The 21,860-nt window shown below is 40.1% G+C and overlaps 1 protein-coding gene across 3 annotated transcripts; it reads right to left on the reverse strand.

Moving 5' to 3' along the window:
- Positions 1-886: 886 nt before the first annotated feature.
- Positions 887-20,913, reverse strand: usp36 (ubiquitin specific peptidase 36). Of its 3 annotated transcripts, XM_044181312.1 has the most exons (21): positions 20,756-20,904; positions 18,352-18,470; positions 15,242-15,507; positions 14,863-15,084; positions 13,596-13,706; positions 11,681-11,783; positions 11,482-11,549; positions 9,970-10,040; positions 9,756-9,838; positions 9,514-9,625; positions 9,288-9,428; positions 8,414-8,514; positions 8,177-8,315; positions 7,686-8,048; positions 6,208-6,432; positions 5,662-5,780; positions 4,851-5,552; positions 4,107-4,330; positions 3,623-3,811; positions 3,400-3,515; positions 887-3,252 (listed from the first exon to the last, which is right to left on the reverse strand). In XM_044181312.1, the coding sequence occupies exons 3-21, from the start codon at positions 15,492-15,494 to the stop codon at positions 3,121-3,123; spliced, it is 3,474 nt and encodes a 1,157-aa protein (XP_044037247.1). In that variant the 5' UTR covers positions 15,495-15,507; positions 18,352-18,470; positions 20,756-20,904; the 3' UTR covers positions 887-3,120. The 3 variants fall into 3 exon arrangements, with proteins under 3 accessions (XP_044037247.1, XP_044037246.1, XP_044037248.1); XM_044181311.1 differs by lacking the exon at positions 18,352-18,470 and having other exon boundaries at positions 20,756-20,913; XM_044181313.1 differs by lacking the exons at positions 18,352-18,470; positions 20,756-20,904 and adding an exon at positions 16,699-18,333.
- Between the last annotated feature and the right edge of the window lie 947 nt (positions 20,914-21,860).

Here is a 21,860-nt window from a genome sequence, read left to right on the forward strand (position 1 = left end):
TACAGAGCAACATTACCATTCATTTGGAGTGATGTTTCTAGACACTGGCGACTTTAAAACCAATATTTACTCTCTTTTAGGTTGGTTTTCTCCATCAACTCCTGAGGGAAATATGTGGCTCTTTAGTTGCTAAACGCTGCACTTTGCTCACCACCTTATTACCTGTGTCTGTCTAATGTTTGGCGCTGAGCAGGTAGTATACAGTGGGTTTTTAGAGCTTTTTCGCTAAAAACAGCCGCCTGCTGGGGCCGAAAACGACGCAATGAAAGTGAACCAAAACAGTAAAGTTGCTGCCTGACAGCTAAACAATGAGCTGGAACTATAAAGCTCAATAAAGCCGAAGGGAGCAGCAGATTCAGGTCATAATTCTCTGTAGCTTCATCACTGTGACACCTTTTCACGTTGTCATTTGATGATAGTGTTGTAAAAATATTGATTATAGCCGATTTAAAGTTTCAGGATCCAGCATCTCCAGCTTATCAATGTCACATCAGGTGTTTGGCCTCAGATTTCAACTGGAAAATACCCGTTATGACATCACTTAATGGGGCGTGGCCAGAAGTGTAAGAGGCCTTAACATTTCAACCCAGACAGCTGTGCAGCCATAGTGCAGTTAGCTGCCTTTTTGTGAATCAGTTTATCGTTGAAATGTAATGCAAGCTTAACACAGCTCAATTGGCCAAACAATACCTTTATGTATAATAATAATGGATTTACCCCTCTCTTAAACACAAATGAACAAATGTGATTTAGCTGATGATTCTCATTGGATTTTGATACTGCATTGCTGTAAAATATCAAATGACCTTTTTACAGTGCTAACTGCTATCATAACTACATGATATCTAATTCAAAGCAGTAGAAGACAGAAAAATACACCATCAGCTCACAAAAGTCACAACTTTATTGCACCTTTATAGTTAACTATAGTGTGGTAAGAGCCACTTTCATTATGAAAGGTCTCTTCCCTGGTCAGAAAAGGTGGTGCGAAATATAGAACCATCAATGCAAACATGTCGACTGTCCATTCACATTGGTAAATGTTCCTCTGTGTCAGTTTGAGAGTCACACCCTACGTTGATTTCACAGCCGACAAACACAACCTATGGAAATTAGACTGCCGTAGCCTCTCTTGTACTGTACACACTACAGTGACATAGGGAAGGTCTTGCGTGAAAACTCTCTTATACACAAATGAACTAACACATTTGCAGATTAATTCTCAAGTTAACATCCACCAACTGATCTGAGTATTAGTAGCACATTAAAAGATCTGTCTTTTCTTCTTTAAATTATATGTTTATAACATTAAATCCTATGCTTTTTTATAGCCAATTCAAGGCAACATCTCTAGAATGAAAAGAAATGCAAGGGCAAATCTTTACAGCGTTGGAGGGTAACAGGTAGCACAAGATGGACTGTACAATCTTCTACATTGGCAAAGCATTTTGTTATAACGTTAGTTTCTCTATGCATCTGTGCCAGAATTGGTGCAAGATGATCCCATTGTTTCAACACCTGAAGTACTTTGTATAAAACAGTTTCTACAGGATGTACAGGATGCAAAATGGTTGTCCAGGGTGAGGGACTACTCTGATATGAAACGGGGGAGTCTGATCAGAGTCGAGGACAGGATACAGGATGTCTGGGTTCCTGAGTCTTAGCCCAGTTTCTAGATGACCAGCATGACCGTCAGAAAATTGCATAGAGATATAAGATACAAGGGGGAAAGAAATTATTAGCATGTGGCAGTCCCATTCTAACACAGTGCCTTTAGTATAAAATGTAACCCTTTTATTTCAGTACATTGGTAAAGAACAGTTGGTGGCGAGGTTTGTTACAGAGAATGGAAAGGTCAAATCTCCAGACTGAGAGCTTTCTGAACGTTGGACTGATGAGGTGAGCTACACAGTTAAATAGCTGCACAGTAGGAAACAACTCCTCCCATCTGAGTTCCTCCAAAAACCCCCGATCTCTAGTCTGCAAATGCACTTTGCACTGTGAGGTGTCAGAAAACAATAATGTCCAGGTAAACATTCAGATATGATGAAACTTACAGCGTTCAATGTATTGTTTGTCAATGTCCACACTTCCACAAACAGTTAAACTGTTTATACAAATCAGCAGAGCATTCTTTTGTGGAATACAATGTGTTAACATTAAATCTGAAATAAAATGCATTTGTTGAGGAACAAAAAAAGGGTACATAAGAAGATAGCAGAATTAAAATCAAAATTCACCATAGTAAATTCTTCAACCAGTTTAGACATGCATGTTTAAAAAATGGTGGCAATTTTAAACCTTCATTTTACCAACAATATGCAGGCAAAATCTGGTCCTTAAAAACAAGCCACATGGCACAGACACTGCAGCAAAATAAAATGACGGCAGATGAAGGTATAAAATAAGAAAAGTATACAGAAATCTAAAATAATAATATATGTTTTAATGAATAAACAATTTTGGATCTTTGTAATTTGGTATAGAATAATTTCAGGAGAAGGGTAAAAAAAAAAAAAATGTTAATGTTCAACTTACTGAGCCCTTTTGTCTGCAAATGTATGCTCTAAGATTGTGTACAGTTTTCAACACAAGACAGCTACAGTATTGCAGATATACTTCCTCATTCTTAACCTAACCTTCTCAAATATGGTAAACTATTTAATTTCGTAGTAGCTCAAGATTGTTGGGTCAAAAACCAAGGCTCAAAGGATGCCAACATACAGTAATTCATTTGACATGGAGGTGTAAGTTTCTGTTAAATACTGCCTGCATAGAAAAGCTTGAGTCACTCACTGCTGTATTTGAATTAAAAAGGGGATATGAGTTCAATGAGTCAATATGAGTCAAATCCTACTGGCCAATGTTACTGAAGCCTGGAGACAACATATTATGTTCGTTTAAAATTGAGATTGGAGGGGCTGTCAGTCAGACTGTCAGTGTAGTCTGTGCTGCTTTTGGCTCATATCTAATTCAGGAATTTGGGTCTAGACTTAACACAAGACAGAGAGATTTAAAAAAAAAAACAAACTAAAGAGTGAGAAAAAGTACAGACGTTTGGTATACAGTATTGTTTGTCTCGATTTCCTGTCAGCATGACCTCAACAGTAATTTGGACTCTCAGCGACGGACTCCAAAAACTCTCTTCCCTCCGGGTGTTACAGACCACTTGTTCCGCCTGTCCTGGATCTTCTGGAAGATGCTGCTGCCACTTCTCCACTTCTCTCTTTTATAGTTTTTCATTTTTTTCACCTGTTCATTCATACAAAAACAGGGGGGAGAAGTTGAAGACAAGGGACAGTGACAAAGGGCCTTGAGACTAGCAGACCTAAAGACAAACTGTGATTTAAGATGACATTATTCTTATCATTTCTTGTTGTGTTTACTTCCCCCCCTCACCTTTCCCCTGTCAAAGTCTTCATCCCACTCATCGATCACAGTGTCACACTTAGCATGGCGGACATCTTCAGCAGCATCTCTACTAATAGCAGAGACCTCTCCATCCCAACTGAGGACTAGATAAGAGAAACAAAACCTATAAATGCATATCAAAACATCTTTTGCCACAAATGATCAGATCAAAGTATTGCCATTCAGATTTATAGAGCACTCAGTGTCTCACCGTTGGCTCCGTAGGCCTTATCTGTGGCGTTCCTGAGCAGCTCCTCTACCACCCCACTTGTCTTTTTCCCATCCCAGGATAAAGGAGCATCACGGGTTGGGGTGTCTCCTGACGCATTTGCATCAGCCGCTGGCGCCTGGTTGCGTTTGTAGCCGTCCTTCACTTGGCTGTCCCACACTACCACTGTGGCTGGATTTGAAAAAACAATCAGCAAAAAATAAAAAATAAAACCCAGAAAAAAAATAATTCTGGCATTCTCAAAATGTAATGAGTCACGCTCTCTTAGTAGAATTGTGAGATGACTTAAACGAAAGGCTGAGAGGCTGCAGTGGCTTCTGGCAAATGGCTCAAATCAATACAGAGCGGTATTGTATGTTCTGCGTTGGCATGGAAACAAGATCGCACATTTCTCACAGCAGTTTGCATAGTGTGAATGCATGTGGGGTTTGTTTGCATGTACAGTATAGTGTGCACGCTCACATACCTGTGCCTTGTTTACTTATTTTGCCGTTCTCTGTGGTGTTCTTTTTGGTGGTGGGCTCCACTGCTTCAAGCTCATCGTTCCGCCCATCTGAGCATCGCCTGCTCTCCTCCCACAGTTTCACCTCTTCTTTTAGCCTCTTCTTCTTCCTCTTTAATTTCTTTTTCAACATTATCAAATCTCCTGTATCATTCTGACCGGCTTCTGTGGCCTTCATCTCAAAGGTGCTGTGGGGAAAAAGTAAGTTAATGCTGTGCTTATTGCAAACAGAGGGTAAATATTTGTATTTCTGTTCATAGATGAAATGCAATGTAAGCCAAGGCAACGGCACCTGCTTTGCCTGAATTTGACCTTAAATCTTTCCAAGGTTGAGCAAATTAAATATTTTTTAGAAAAAGATGCATGATGTCTTTATAGGTGCTTTATAGAAAGCTAACTAAAAACACACACAACAGCAATAAATAAAAATAGGAAAAGTACAGGCAGAAAAGTACTTATTTCTTTATAGAAAGTTAGTATGTAGTATACTGGCTGCAGTGTGGGAGTTTCTAGAAGTGTCTGACAGTTAAACATGAGCACAGTTCAATGATAGAGCTAACTAGTTGTTATAGAAACAAAGTTATGTGCCTCTTTTTCCAAATTATGAGATTCTACTTCAGGCAGCACTTTTTGAAAAGAAATCAAGAATACTGGGAAACAAAAACAGATACGTAACTAAATAAATTAGAAGCATAAACTTCAACCCACCTTTCTGATGCAGAGCATGTTGAAGTTGTGTCTTGCAGAGCCTCCACCAGTTGCATCTTCTTTTTCTTCTTCTTCTTCTTCAGCTTTACAGAGTCCCTTCCCTGTTTGTTCTGATTGGACTCACACTGTGGTGGGCCTGTGGCAGCTAACTGAAGCTTTTGCTTACACTGTTCTGTATCTGGATGGGATGTAAGACTCCATATGCCACCCTGACACCAATCCTCTTCCTGGTTTGATGTGTCCAGATGAGACGGGACACACTCCCTCTCCTTCGTTTTCTCTCCATCCTCATTCTCCCTCTTTCGCTTTTTCTTTTTCTTCTTCCTCTTTTTCTCACTAACTGATTCCACGAGGTTGAACTGTGTCGCTGTAGCCGGGGATGAGACTGGCTCTGCGTCTCCCTCCACCTCAGAATGTCGCCGCTTCCTTTTCTTCTTCTTCTTCTTCTTCTTTTGGTTGACCTTTTGAGCTGGAGGGCTGTTGAGGTCTGGTTCTTGGATCAAGGAGCTGAGGTTGTTGGAAGACTTGGGGCTCTTTGGGCTGGCACTGTGAAGCCCGTTGGTTTTAAGAGAAAGGCTGGCGTTTGGTTTTTGCAGTGTAGCGAGAAGGGACTGTTTCTGAGGGCTCTGCTGTTTGAAGGATCCACTTGAGTGGGCTAAAGGCTGCGATGACTGGACTTTAGATGAATGGAATGGAACAGCTCTGGGAAGAGAACAAGAGAGAACATCTGGATTTGCCATTTTCCTTTCACATGGACAAATCTGCATTTTTTTGTGCATTTCCTATGTTATATGGGGTTCAGAATTCCTACCTGTGAGTATGTGAGGCAAAGGTGAGGGGGTTAAGTTGATTTTGATGCGTGGGGTCACTGGACAGCTGGCGTGGCAAAGGGGGCAGAGCATCAATGCTGCTCGGATTCCGGCTGCGAGCCTGCAGTTATCGACATAAATAAAAACTTGGTGGTCTAAAGAAAATAGCCATGAATGTGACAAAAATAAGGAAGAGGAAGATTAAAGGGATGGCAGGAAAAGATGGAGGGAGGAAAACAAAGAGGAAAGGGTATGGCAGAGAAGAATTAGAAATGGTTAGAAAAAAAGGACAAACTAAAGGAAAAGAAGACAAACTCTAAACAAGTGCTACCATGTGGTTGATTAGACAGGCAGACTGGAGTTATAACATGTTACATATAGCAGAAAATAAACTAGAAAAGGAGAGTTTACTTGCCTTAATAAAACTACTAAATCAATGGTCAAATTTGGGATAGCAGTGTGGAGTGAGGCAACAGGAAACCAAGGTATCATGAGCTTTCAATAAGACAGGAGGTGGTGCTGCTGCTGTGGATGGGAATGAAGTTCACCTTCTTGGCTGACAGGGCCAGTTTCTTGGCAGGTGGAGGTGACATGGTGCTGGTGGCTTCAGACGTGATGTTGTTGAGGGCCGGGGTTTTTATTTTCGCCGTCTTCTGCTCCTCTGTGCTCTGAGAGCGCTCCACGCTCCTGGCTGGAGACGCCAAGCCATTAGAGCCTTTCCGTGGGGTGGAGGGAGTCCCTCCTACTGGCGCACTTTTGGTACCCACGGAGTCCTGGCCGAAAAACAAGGGCTGTGGTTATGCTTCTGTGCATCCACACTTGGCCTGAAATGGCTGTCATGCATCTCCTTAAACTCCACAATAAAAATCTGTTGTAATGTCTGAGCCATTTTACATACTTTTTTAAAGTTTGTACTAGGACTGCTCGATTATGGCAAAAATCACAAGATTTCAAGAAGAGATCACGATTATTTAACACGATTACTCACTGACATTTATTGAACTAGGGCTGACCCGAATGCTTCGAACCTTCTACCGTTGCCATGGTAATCGATAGTAATCTAACTATATTAACTTTAAATGGCATCATGGGGGGGTCATCAGGCATAACTCTTGAGTCTTCATAAGCTATGAGTAGAGGAAAAGTCCACTAGCCGCCAGGCAAATTTATGCAGTGTAAAATGCCATAGGCTTAAGCTAATAATGGTGACTAGCAAGTTATAGCACTGTCATCTTGGCTCCAACTGAACTAAACATGCCACAGTCTGGCTGAGAGTGAGTTTGGGCTTTCAGGGAGGGGCGAAAGCGAAAGCGCACCACTGCACTGGATTTGTAACACAAGACAAAACGAGAGCATCGTTGCAAAATGGAATGCGGCACAATAATCGTTTTATCTCGATTATCTTGTTTTCATAATCGTTGGAATCCAAAATCGTAATTGAAAATAAATTTGATTAATCGCCCAGCCCTAATTTGTACTGACAACTACACGACAAATTCCAAACATTCCCAATGTCCAGCTTCCCAGATGTGAGAATATGCCTCTATCCTTTGCTTTATGTTATTGTAAACTGAATATCTTTGGGTTCTGGAACATTTTCAAATTCCTTGGACAAAACAAGCTATTTTAAGATTACATCTTTGGCTTGAGGAAATTGTGAGGCATTTTTCACTTTTTTCTGACATTTTATAGACCAAATGATTAATCGATTACAGCAAATGCATACTAATATGGCACAAAAATTTTCATAGCATGCAAATATGAACAATAAGGACAGTTTGTCAGCATTACTGTTTTTCTATTCCGTGTCGTTAAATAGCTTGTATGCAATTTGCAGATCAATTTTCTACATAATACGTTTTTAGATCACAATGAGAGTCTTTCTATACTTTCACATCTAGTTTTGACGAGAACACTTCTTGCACATTTTGGTGCACTAAGACCTATCTAAATTATGTTATCAGGTCATTAAAACTGCCTTTGAAATAAGATTTGTGATTGTCTGCTTTTTCAGTGCAAATCTTACCTTTGAATCAGTGGTGTCGGCAGAGGAAGAGTCAGACAAAGACTTAAATGAGGTAGACGCTGCCATGCCTCTGCCCTCGCCACCTTGCTTTTTATCTGCCTCCGTCCTACTCAACCCGTTGTTGAAAGGAGTCGGAGTGCTGCTGCGGGACTGCACTTGCTTCTGGGGAGAGGGTTTCTTCAGCTTCTTGAAAGGTTCCTCGATAACCGTGGGACCACCTGGCAGCTTCGGTGGGCCATTGGAGGATGACGTCCAGTTGGAAAGTCTGGGCTGTGGCTGCGAGCTCACACCGTTCCTGGAAATGGGCAAGCCCAAACCACCATCCATGGACTGGATCTTACGCAGTTGTGCAGGCTCGAGTTTCTGAAAAGAGGAGTATTGTATTTAGAACTTTAAAAAACCCAGTATTTAAAAAAGACTGGGTACGCACTTTCAGCCCATATTAAGTCCACAATGTTTAACTGTAGGCTGGCTCTCATCTTGTCTCATACCTTTGTGACCTGCGGGGAGGAGAGCGGCCCGTTCAGGTTGGCCCTCTTTATCTGTTCAGACGAAACACTGTTCTTGACAGGATGCAACATCCCCTGCTTTGAGGTCTGTCCATCTGCATTCTTCTTGGTTTCAGAGATCCTTTAATATACAAATATAGACGGTTTATTTAATTGTATATCCAGAAGGAACAGACAATACCTTTTTTTGATCTCTTGCAGCACCCCCCAGTATCTTACCTCAGGTAGAAAAGCACATAAGCCTGCTGGTTCAAGACCACTTTGATGTTACTAGAGTGCACCATTGAATCATTCATTTGGTACCATTGTCCGTTGCTTGCCTAAGAGAAAAAAAGGAAGAGATGACATTTCAAAATGAAGTAGGAGGCCACAAGATGCCCACTACGATTCTAACCTTAGTAATTGGCTGTGAAATGTATTAATTTAACCTTTATTTATTTACAGTTAAACTATAAAAACACAGAGAGAACAGAATGCTAAAAAAATGCAGGCTCAATTAACGCAGTTACAGGCAGGTAAATTGGTCATTTTAGATCAGATTAGAGTTTATATACCCACCAAGTCATTAGAAAATATGTGCTTTGAGACTATAGGAATTTGTCAATTGTCAGATTTTGCTATACAGTTTATACCGAAAGTAGTTACCTTTTTAATTTCTCTGGCTGTATTAGGCCATCGTGGGCAATGTTGCACATTAATAATAAGGACTGCTTTATGGCAATACTGGTTTGTTACAACTCTGTGATACAGTACCCTGACTTTTTCCAGGTATTTAATTAACTGGACTAGCCAAAAACAGACTGCTATTAACTGTTTATCAATTGAATTTCCAAGATATATATTATATTTTGGTATATCTTGATATTGTGATATAAAACAAATTATATAAAATTACATATACTGTGATAGAAGATTTTATCTATATTGCACACCCCTACAATTGTCTTAAGAGCTAGAAATGCTTACCAGTGTAGTTCTTGAATAGCAATTAAAAACAAAAACAAAAAGTTGCTAAACCATTAAAGTTTTGGACCTATAGCAATTCAATTTTTATTGCAATTCACTATTTCTATTAATTATTATGTCATCTTACCTTGACATAGCAGTAGTAGTGGCCAGCGTGACAACTGTAGCCAGAGTGCACCAGAACAGCATAGAGGCCGTACATAACAGGATCGCCTGAGCTCTGAGACATGTAGGGGCGAATGTTCAGAAATTCTGGGTAACCAACATCCTGAAAAAAAGACAGAAATATGAGATCACTGAGGAATGAGACAGCTCCTTCAAAACAGCCAATAGTGTGAGAATTCTTTGTTAACCTTTGTTATCTTTCCTCCGCTGAAGTTGGCAAACCTCTTCAGTGAAACCGTCAGTACATTAGATGTTCGATGGACTGTGAAACGCTTGGTCGCTGGCACTTTCTTTTTGCACCTGGAAAGAAAAAAAGTCAAGATACGTCACCCAAAAAGGATGTCTAAAGTAAATAAACGTAATGGAAAAAAGAACATGCAGATTTACTTCAAAATGTAGGATGTTGTCAAACTATATGAATGGCACTCACTTGGCACACATGTAGGCATTCTCTCCACTTAGTACGTCTGGTTTAACAAACAGTTCCAGGGCTCGCACAATGTTTGCTGCTTGCTGATCGACAAAAACAGAGAAAAACTTGGTGTCGCTAAAGCAAGTTTAAAAAAAAAATTATATACTTATATAATGTTTCCAATAACATTTCCACGGAAATAAAGGTCATATTGAGATCTTGGGTAACATACCCGAATCTCCACAGCGATGTCCAGGTAAGGGTCATATGTGTCGGACACACTTTTACAAATAGAGCATTTCACTGAAAGACAAAATTAAAAACAAATCTGACACTCCTGGGGATGATAGTTCTGAAGATATACAATCTGTTCATGTAAGAGGGTGATCAGTGATTACTGGAATATTTCACACAAGTGTCTCTTTCACTTCCTGTAAACAGAAGACTATCCAGAACCTCAAACAACTGCCTCTGACTCTCAGATCAAACAATAAGAGGAAATAAATTAACATTTGGTACTCTTCTCAATATTTCCATTTCAGATCTGACTGTCATTAGTTACTGGACCAAACTGACACTTGCAACCAGGTGGATGGAAGTTGCTGCCTGATCTGCAATTGCTGCATTTTACAAAGAGATTTATGATTAAACTTAAATTCACTAATCACCATGAGTGAATTTGGTAAATTCCATTTAATTTCAGCTGAAGAAATTCTATTGATTTCTATTAGCAAAGAGACATGCTGCTTTCCTAATGCTTTTACATTTGATTTAATATGAGAAATACAAGGCATTTAACTTGTCCTCTTGCAAATGACATTCTTTGCAACAATATTAACACACATTTAGTCAGTCTACACAATATGTAGAGGAAGGATAAAGGAAAAACGAAATCTCACTTTGCACGGTCACTATGTTAAAAATAATCTCAAGCACCAGAAGAACTCTAATGAGCACCAAATGTTTGGTTTGGTAGCAGTAAAGGCACATACAGATACAGTAACTTCCTGTAGTTCTTTCTACAAAGCAGTTGCAACACAATTCCCAGTGGAGGAATCTGAAACCATTTAGATGTACAGTATGGCAACTCCTTGTTTTCCATGCATTGAGGTTAATGGGCCATTCCCGCACCCAGCAGCACTACAGGGGGAAATTGAGAGAAGTTTAGTTTTATGCAAATGCCCTCTGACGCAATGCAAACAATAACCAGGCGAGAGCCAATCGCGCTCGTTTTAATGCCCTTAGAAATGGAAGCACATAGTTGTTTACTGCTCCACTCCGGTAGTGGAGTCTTGCCAGCTTGGGCATGATTGTTTTATTAAAACAACAACAACGACAACACGTATCACGTTAAAAAGAAAGACAGGAAAAAAGTTAGTCTGTACTCGCGAAACTGTGCAATAGGAGATAAACTACTTTCCTGTGTGTAGTCCAGCGGCTACATCAGAAAACAGCTGTCCAGTCAAGGTAGAGTATGTAAATTACGTGCTCAAAACAACACACCGAGCACACAGAGCTACAGCTTCACGAGAGGCCAGAGACTGCCTACTACTTTGTATCTGCATGTGTGAATGCAGCGTTGAACTACATCAAGCTGTATTAGCAATATATATTTTGTTGACATCGAAATCAGTCTAGTCTGCTGGGTAATGGATCAATAATGCAATAAATGTGGAAATTCATAAAAGTGCACAACTCTAGAGGCAATTTTCTTCCCCATTTCTGTCTGTGAAAAAGTCAATACCTCTTGACCTGAGGTACCCTCCAAAGATCTGGTGAACCAGTGTTGTGGCCTGGGTCTGCCTATCAAGCCTGCAGACAGGAAGGAAGCAAAGAAAAAAATCATCAAAACACTATTCATATAAAACCAGGCAGTTGTTTTTTTTTTTTGGTTTTTTTTTTTAAAACACTCATACTTTTAAGCAACAATAATAAAGCCTTACTTAGGGTAGCCATTGAGACAGGCTTTCTGCATGGCATCGATGGTGTACCGCAAAAATTCATGGGCGTCCTCCTGGCTTCCAAAGCGAAAATGTCTGGCAATTTCTGTGGGAGACAAAAGTGCATGTTAGCTGTGTGCTAATTCAACGCTTCCAACCCTAAGTGCAATTACAAAATTAAGTGCTTTATAAAAAATATTCATGTTACGTTCAATATTTTTAACGGGCAAGTAATGACCACTGCTTTAAATTTAATTAAAAAGGTGAGCTGATGTGTGTTATTCACTGCACAGAATCAAATGTTTATTGCATAAATGTTAAACACTGAAAGCCCAAATCTTTTATATTTGCATTATGTCATAGACAATCCACAGACATACTGACAACAAAAGGGACAGCACAGCAGCTATAGGAAGCATTATCAACAATCCTTTGTTCGACAATTCTGTTGACATTTGTATTCTCTAAAAATAAGCTTCTGCAAAACAACAGAAAAGAGGCTCAATAAAAGACAAGTGTTCTAATTCATAACTTGACAACGTCCTGTCAGAATTAAAGGATGCAAAAGGAACACAAACAAGTGTGTGTTCTTTGAACAATTATGGCAACTAGATCAGTTATTTTGAGTCTTTCCAAAACCATTCATAGTGTTATAGAGTAGCAGGTTATAATGTGGTTTTAACTATTTAAGATGTTAACACATGGCAATTAGGCACCTGCATGTATTATAAAGTAATAACCAGTGAGGATAGTTTATTTAATACAGTGTAAAGTTTAAAGAGTACACTTTCATGAGTACTTAGGGCTATACTCTAAGTATCTCAGACATGCAGTTCAAATTGACCTAATAAAAAGCTTACAGTCACTTAGTGACTTCAGCAGACTGACGTCTCATCCAAAAGTCTCACATTAGAGATAATGAAGCTCTAAACCATTTGCCTCTACTGTTATTTCCTGATGGAGAAAGGGAAAGTATGAACTGGTAGAATTATAATGTAGTCATCACCACATTCCCAGCATAGCCTCCCTGTACGGACAGTGAGTCACCCCTGAGTGGGAAAAGGGAATAAGACATCATACACCAATAACCTTCTCAGTGATGAGGGAGACAACATCTTGAACATATGAAATCTGTGGGCCTATGATTGGGTGGTTGTGGTTATATTTTGTTCGTGAGACCCCAGCTGTGAGATCCTGGGGCAATTTCCGGATTGGTTGCAGTAAGCTCTTTCGATTGTAGTGTGATGACACAGCGCTGTATTTGTATTTATTTTTTTAAGGGGGCGTGCAGAGCAAGAGGCACAGATGTTTAATTTTCATTGTATGCATTTACGTTGTTCTAGCTGTGGAGGCACTTTTCTAACTGTGGGGGGCGGCCACCAGCTAAATGAATGTAAAGGGAAACCATAAAACACAGAGCACATTTCTAAGTCGGGGTTGAAAAGAAGTGAAAACGCTAGACTGTACATTTTTGTGCTAAAGCTGCTCCTCACAGCCCGCAGTCACAAGGAGACAGAGAGGGCATTGGGGAAGGAGGGGGAGACAGAAAAAGAGGCGCAGGAGGTGGAGACATGATTGCAGCAGCACATAAGGAAGAAGCAGGCAAGTAGGGAGGGGACTGGAGTGGAGGGAGGGCTCCTATGAGACTACAGCACAGTGCTTCACCATGTCAAGGTGCAACTCACACCTCATCTCTACATGGTGTTCATTCACAGCCTGCAGTCTCACCGCTCCACTTTTGGACTGCAGTTACTCGCTGTTGTCACGTGGGACACTGTGGCCAGTGTTGCGTCATTGTGCCTCTGGCAGTATTCAACCAAAAATCAGGTGTCTAACTCCTGACACAACCTACATTGAAACTAGCAAGCACAAAGTGCTCAGACACAATCACACAGTGTTGGGAAGTTGGTGGTCTTACTTTTCAGGTCTCTGATGAAGGAGACAGGCTTGATGGCATTGCCTGTGTTGGCAAAAGCTTGGATGATATGGTTCTGCATTATACAGATCATACAAAAGCCTGACTGGTGACCTGAAATACAGACAACAAAGAGAATCAGAGTCACTCACTAAATGAAAGTACAGAAATGTGTTATTGTGACAGTATTCAGATTCAGAGAAAAATTACAGTTCATAACAAATGCTATAAAAAATGTAATGTAAGTCTCTGCTGTTCATCACGTCACATTGTGTCTTTGAGTAAGTAAAAACCCCACATTAAGCAGAGTAAAAACATATTGGATTAAAAAAAGCATTGTCAGAATTAGGCTGATGGTATTCACAGAAATCCTTATCAAAAGCACAGAGACGCAAGCAATGTGCTAATTATTTTCTGATTTTATTTTTCCAAACAAATATTCAAAAATGTATTTGGGTTTAAAGGTGAAAATCGGATGAAAAAGAATGATTTGGAATATTTTTTTTAATCAATCTGAAGGACTATGTGATCAGCAGCTTACTTTGCTTTTCTACCCATTTATCGTGTCACTTTCTATTACCTGAAGCATATTCTGAGCTGTGCCTGCTGCAAGAGTAAACAGTTTACTGAAGCTCTGGTGAACAGTGTCTTATTGCAGCAGAAAACACAAAAACAAAACAAAAAATTGGATTGGAAATTTGGAGACTGAAAATCAGGTCCTTTGTATACTGTATGTAAGGCTTGTTATTTTCAGTTTTTACCAGTTTGTGGAGCCTTTACCAAGCAAGGTTTTATCCCTCATAACACATATGGGCAAATTAAATTTGTTTTGAAGGCTTAATCACGGCATCTCAATGCCTTTGTCACCTGCAATATCACAACATAATAAATCTTGATGAAATGAAAACAAGGCTATGTATCTGCCTACAATACTGAAACTTTGAGATCAGTGAGTCTTTGTTTTTTCGGCTTGTCAAAAATGTTAAGTCATTAAATCAGACTACTGAATGTTTCAGAGCCTGAATAAAACTTAATGTGAACAAACTGGCCAACTGAAGCAGCTGTTTTTTTTTTTCCTTCTTCAGCTGCTTTGGCTTGCATTCCACAGTGATATTTAGCCACATGTACCTGCACATATAGTAACAGCAGCAGTCATTTCCAAAACTTACAACTATGTGGGTCTGCGCGCCGTGTTAAGGAAAATATAAGTGAATGAGAGTGTAAATGCTTTGACTCTGGCAGCATTTAAGAGCATGATTCAAATACTCACAGGCACGGCTGTGCTCCTTTGAGAGTAAGTAGTTGGCAAGTGGCGGGGTGTAGGTGAGACACTGCACTGTGGAGTTGAGGAAGCAGGTGTTCCCTAGGTTGTGGAGACCGGCTCCCACCCTGTACACACGCTCCCATTTAAGGGTAAGCTTGTTCCCTGGAAAGAGCATCTTCTGTGGGGCAGGGATCCCATCGCTCTGGCCGCCAACCACGTTCTCTGAGACTGAAGGAGGAGTGCAGTCACATTTTGTGACATTATCAGAACAGTTATATACAGAACACAGAAACTGGGCTAGTACAAAAGACAAAAAGGCATAAAAATGTTCAACTATCGAAACTATCAAAATCAGCTAAATTTTCAGTTCAATTTGAAAGCTTACCTTGCCTCTTTATTTGGGCAGGCTCTATGGCCTTCTGGCCCGTAGCGCCCTCATTCCTGGGATTGAGGATCACATACTTGTTCTTCAGGGTGTCCAGTTGATAGGAGAAACCCTTGCTGGCAGGCTCAAACTCTATCTTCTGCAACAGGACCTTCTTGGCAGAAGAGGCCAACAGTTTGTTGAGGTCGCCCTCATCACCCGTCTCCTTTCGACCAGGTTTTAATGCCTCCTTGAGTTTATCCACTATCGGCATTGTTGGAACATCACTGCAGAGAAAGTTGAACTGAGTGTCAGTGTGATAAGTTGTTCTCACAGTCACTTCACTAGGCCCACATGAAGCTGCACAAAACAAATGACAACAATCATTTCCACAATTTCCCCAAAGAGATCAATCACATGTCATCTTATTAGCTATTCAAAAGCACTTCACAGCACGTTGACTGTCTTTTTTTTTATTACATGGTCAGCATGTTGGGATTTGAACCTCGGCCCGTGGCAGTGTTAATGGCCTGTTGTGGCCTTCTGAGGTAAACAGGACAAAAATTAAATTTTCGGTTGATCAAATAAATGATGAATTTTATCTCTCAGATAATCACGTAAGTGCCCAATAATGCCCCTGTCTGCTTGTGCTTCAGTAGGTACCTTTCCAGGCCACGTATCCTGACGTGGCTCTACAAGAGACATAAAGACCAAGTGCATCTGTGGAGCCAGCTGGGCCTTGGCAGCTGTCCCCACAGTTATGCAAGACATTAGATGTTGGTAACATAGGATGGGGGGGGTGTGTGAGACAGGAGAGAGCGAGCATTTAGAGGACATAAGGTGTTAACAGCTGCTGTTAACTGTCAGGTCAAATTCTTATTTATTTTGCCTGCATCAATGTTTTTATTGTTATCGTCCACCAATTGGCATGTTTATTCAGTAAAGCTGTAAATCATCAAATTTCATCATCTGGACTATCAGTGATATGAGAGATCCAAAGGAAAAAAAATTGACTAAAAGATAAATGTTGCTTGAAAGAATGAAAACATTTGCATTGGCTGTCTGCTGGCCCTTTAAATACAGTGTAGCTGAGTGCACTAAAAGAACCATTTCAGCGTAGATAACAGTGTGTGCACATTTCCACAAAAACCGTCTGCCAGAGTCAGCTGAGTGAATGACTTCTGACGTGTTTTTTTCTACAAAAAGGCAGCAGGCTGGCAAAATGTGTTCAATGCTGACTGAGTAGCGAGTAAACCAATAGTTCAGTCTCCTATTGCCTCAATTTACTCAGGATGTAGCCGAGCTGCCCCAAACACAACAAACCCTTGTAAAAGTGAAAGCATTTCATCATCTAGATGTCACACTAATCTCCAAAAGGCACAGAGTACCATGAGAGTCGTGCTCATCAGAGTGGGCAGTGACGTCATGAAGAGGGAAGGAGGGCTGAACATGCATTGTATGCACAAGGGCACGCTGACCTTCACATGCAGCTGATACTGATACAACTAAGAACGACACAGCGCACAGGGACACAGCTAACTGCAGTGATGCAACTGCAAGACCGGGCAGCAATGTTGATACACTGACCACAACACAGGTGTTTAATTAGGTTATTATGTCACAACAATTGGTAATTATATTTGTATATAGCACTTAGAAACTTTGTTTGCATTTGGGATGTCTTTTCAGCTACACTGACAATAAGCAATTATCTGAAATCCTGTCATTAAAGGGATAGCTCTGATTTTTTGACGTTGTAAGGTGATAGGAGTTATGCACCAGTGGTGACATCTATGCATGGGTACTAGCTGAGTGCCAATATCCATGCATGGATACAGTATATGGGCTTGTAGTTACTGGTCAAACAAGCAGAATTGTCAATTCCAGCTTACATCAAGAATAAACTTATATCAGGTTATGTGAGATGCCTTTAGATATTAAGATGGCTAGTAGGCGACTGGTGTGAGATCTGAGAGCAGAATCACACATCAGAAATGTGAGGTAATCCTTATTGACATGCTTAGATACATCAGTGGAGTTGTCAATACTTTCTTCAACTTGAAGAAATACATCTAATAATACAATCACAGGCCAAATATCAGAAAGAAATTGCCATTTTCCTAGGTTTCTGACAAAATACAGAAAATATTGATAAGGGTAAAGGTGCATTAGCACATCATATTAGGACCAATACATAGAAATGGGTTGAAAATCGACAAAGTGGACTTCACTATATGAGACAGGCTGAATTGTTGCCAAATGTTAATTTTAGAGAAGTTTTTATACAGCTTATATCAATATGTCCGACTTAATGTCTTTAGTCTTAATTGTATGCCTGTTTTTCCAATGTATAATTTTGTTGTATAGAATGTATTTCCCCCCCATTAATTTCAATTCCATGTGTAAATACACTTGACAGTGCAGGCTACCTGAAAAGACTGCTAGAGTGGTATATTTGTGTGCAAACCTATAGACCAGGAAAAAAAAAAAAAAAAAAGACTCCCTAATCAGATATTATTGTGTAAATACAATGTGTGTGTCAACTCTCATGTGTGTCAGAGTTCTCTGCCAAGCAACTCGACCACAGAGGCCGAGCAACATAAAAAATAATCTGTAAACATACAGGAGCCTTTTTTTTTCTTCACCTTTTAAAAATGCATTTAGAACATCTCTTCAGAAGCCAACATTGATAAAATAGCTACCCACCCATAATGGACAGAAAAGAAAAAAAAACTGATTAGAGCGGAAATGATCAATTACTCAATTAGTCAATCATAACGAAATATAATTGTGAACTATTTCGCTAACCGATTAATTGTTTAAGTAGTTTTTCAAGCAAAAATGTCAAACAATTGCTGGTTCCAGCTTCTTAAATGTGAGGATTTGTTTCTTTTCTCCATCTCCCATTGTAAATTTTGTCTTAAAAAGGGAAACTTTGCCGATTTTCAACCAGCTTTGTATCATTACAATGTGGGTAGTATATGCAAATGAACAATGTTCAACTTCCCTCCATGTTGCCTGCACCAGAGCTCCCCGCTCATTTGCCGGCAAAAGTCCGCCAGATGACGCATTTCGCTCTAGGGTTGTTGTTCGAACTACAGATTGTACTTCCGCATTTTTTGTATGCCCACCTCCACGGACAGTCGGATCGAGAGAGGGGCGGCTCCTCACCGCTCCAAAATCAAAACATCCTGTCCAAAATCAACTGGCTAGAACAACCACTGGAAGACCGTGGCAGAAGGCAATGTTCCTGTAGATATGGAAGAAAACGATTTTAACAGTGTAATGCTGGAATCAGACATTCGGGGCTACTTATATGAGCCACAAAGTGGGGAGGAATTACGGCGTATGGAGGAGGAAGAGGCCGACCACAGCCGAGAGTCAAGCACCTAGCGGCGCAGAGCTGCCCCGTGCCAGGGACGACTGATGGTGCTGCTCTGGTAAATGTGCACCAATGGAAACAAAAGTGGAGTCGTTGCGCTGCAGAGAATTTCACCGAGGCCAGTTTCTTTTGGATGAAGTTGCTGAATCTACAGAGGAAGGGGCACAAGCATGTGTAACATTACACCAAAGCTTTGGGCCACATATGGACAGGGGAGTGCTTGAGATATACTTCAGGATACCGAAAAATAACTGGGAAAAAAACAACCAATGCCAGCAGGACAAAACAGACGTCTGAGCATTGAGTAAGTGCAATAGCGACAGTGTTTTGTTACTAACACGGCAACGTTACAGCGTGAAAACATACAATACACATTTTTAATGAGGCCAGTTCAAGACTAGCTTAGCACATACACTGCCCCAGTTTGTTACCCGGCAGTGCTATCAGAGTTTAGCCTAACGTTAGTAGCTCTGGACAGCTGTTTGTAGGTGTTGGGGAAGTTTACACTTCAGTAATAGAAGCGTGCATTCTGGTTGTTGTATGTTTTGAGCAAAAGGGAATACCACAGCGCTTTTTCTCTATTTTCTGTGGTTATGTAGCAACAACTTCAAAAATATTTGTGTCTTTCTACTGCATAGACAGCCCAATTTCATAAAAAGACCATCTTTCCAGCGGTGAAATACCCCTTTAAAGATAAACTATTTTTTTCACTATTTTCTGACATTTTATAGACAAAATTAACCGATTGAGAAAATAATCAGCGTATTAATCACAAATGAAAATACCAGTGGTGGAATGTAACTAAGTACATTTACTCAAATATTGTACTTACGTACAATTTTGACATACTTGTACTTTTTCCATTTTATGCTACTTTATACTTCTACTCCACTACATTTCAGACGTAAATATTGTAGCCTATTGTTTACTCCACTACATTCATATGCTTATATTATATGATGCAGTACTATACTACTAATCTACACAGTAGTATACAAAGTATCTAAAATTGGCACCACATTGACAAACTACAACATTAAAATTTTCTTACATGTATTCCTTAGTGATAAACAGATAATGAGTACTTTTACTTTTGATACTTTAAGTACATTTTGCTGATAATATTTCTGTACTTTTACTTAAGTAACATTTTGAATTCAGAACTTTTAATTTTCTTTTTAGACTATTGTAATCCTACTTTTACTTAAGTAAAAGGATCTGAGTACTTCTTCCACCACTGGAAAATACTGTTAGTTGCAGGCCTAGCATTGATGTCAACAAAGTGAACCATGTGAATGGCCAAGTCATGACTTTTAGATACACAATTTGCCTAGATATAGAGAGCAGGTATGGTCTAGCATTATAGTTCATTTATAAAAAGTACAGCTTTATTTTGGCAAGGTATTTAATCAACGTAATTATGTTGCTGGCACAAATAATGCTGCAGGACCACTTAATATTTAGATGACAACGAAAGCAAACAAAAAGCTAAGCCTATGCATGCTTTAAAAGTACCTTAAATCACTTAAGGTGCTTATAAAGCATGAATACTCGAGGACTAAAACGCGAACGATAGACTTTATGGGGAGCACCTGAACGCAGCACAGCTATTGCTGTCACTTGTAAAATACTGTTTGATTAGACGACTAACTAATTGCCCGATTTAAGCCTTTTCAGCTCTCCTGGTTCATAATGGTCGTTATCAACTCCAGTAGCCGGGCAACCTCTGTACTATAGCTGGAGCTGAACTCTTAGGGCCAGTCATCATGGCTTAGTTGCTAACATCAGCCACAGCTAACGTTAATGTCGACCTGAACGGTCTCAAGTTTGGAGACGAAACGTCGTCATTACTTCGATATATACCGTCACTCTTCGATGTTTAATTGTTGGTCTTTTCTTGTTGCCCGCTCTATCGTTTCTGTCTTTGTACGCTTGACAGTAGCAGCAGCAGCAGCAGCAAATTAGCCAGCGAGCTAACTTAACGTGGCGAGACCTCAAGCCTCCCTCAGTGCTGCAATGTGGGTTAGCATCTCAGCGTCCAGGTGGCTAACAATCCCCCAGCTGCCACATCCTGCCTGTTTGTTTAACAACATCACCCTGGAAATACATGCTAACAAATATTACGTATATACAAACGGAGTCTGTTCACTCACCTTTCGTTCAATCGTTCAAAATCGCTGACAGTAGAGAGGTCTGCTTCCTCAGCTGTAGCTCTTGAGTCTGGTATTTTCGCCCATGCTGCATTGTCAGAGGGCGGCAACAACAATGACTGACAGGGATCAATGACCAATCGGAGAACAGGTCACGCCGTAGCCGAAAGGTTCAGCCTATCAGCGCTTAAACTGACTTAGCGCTGTGGGGGAAAGAACCACACGTGACTTCCAGCTAGCGCTGTTTACCATTGATGCAATCGGCGCGATACGTTAACAAATTTTAATGTAACAAAAAAGAGGGCCGCAAAATCCTCTATTGTTGTGTGTTGTTCTGTTAGGCTTGCATCATGGTGCTGAAACGAAGCTGCCTCACGCTCAGATGAAACCCCCTCGAGGAATTTAATCGCTTCCCTCGTGTCAATTTCCATATTGCTGCTGATTTTACCAAATATTTAATTATTGTAAAATGTTTGATTTCATCCATATTAGGTAACCCGTTCCATGAAGACTTAATTAATGCTGTAGGAGTAAACTAACAAACTAGTATAGCGCAGAAATAGTCACTCCTCTTATAGCACCATTAAAGAAAATATTGAGGTTGCATTTCCTTTGAACAGATTCAAACAAATGCAGTATATTGCAGTGCTATATACTGTAATTAACTCTCAATTATTTCATATTGTGAAATCCTGAGAGCATCATGTTTGATGATTGCACATACATGCTCGTGAAGGAATGTTTGTCACATGTCTCCACTAGGCGGCAGCAGATTGCTGTTACTGTGTCGCAAAGCAGTTCATGGTACTGTAACTACTGTCCTTGTCTCTATTAAGTCTCTTAAATACTGATTTAAGAAGTTGAAAATTATATATGATACTTAGGTTTATTATGCTGTTTTTTTCTGTTGCCTTCTGTATGACTTGGGCCTCCCTTGAACAAAAGTGAAGTCCTGTTCTCCCTGCACCATGTATGCCTGTTTGGACTAATACTATGTAAGTTATGTTTCTGCTTCAGTCACTTAAAACAAAATCTGTATATATTTCATGTACATAACTAGCAAACAAAGCCACTCTGATGCTTTGATGAATTGAAATCCTTTGGAATT

This window comes from Siniperca chuatsi, linkage group LG21 (assembly GCF_020085105.1).
Source record: "Siniperca chuatsi isolate FFG_IHB_CAS linkage group LG21, ASM2008510v1, whole genome shotgun sequence".
NCBI classification, from domain to species: Eukaryota; Metazoa; Chordata; class Actinopteri; order Centrarchiformes; family Sinipercidae; genus Siniperca; species Siniperca chuatsi.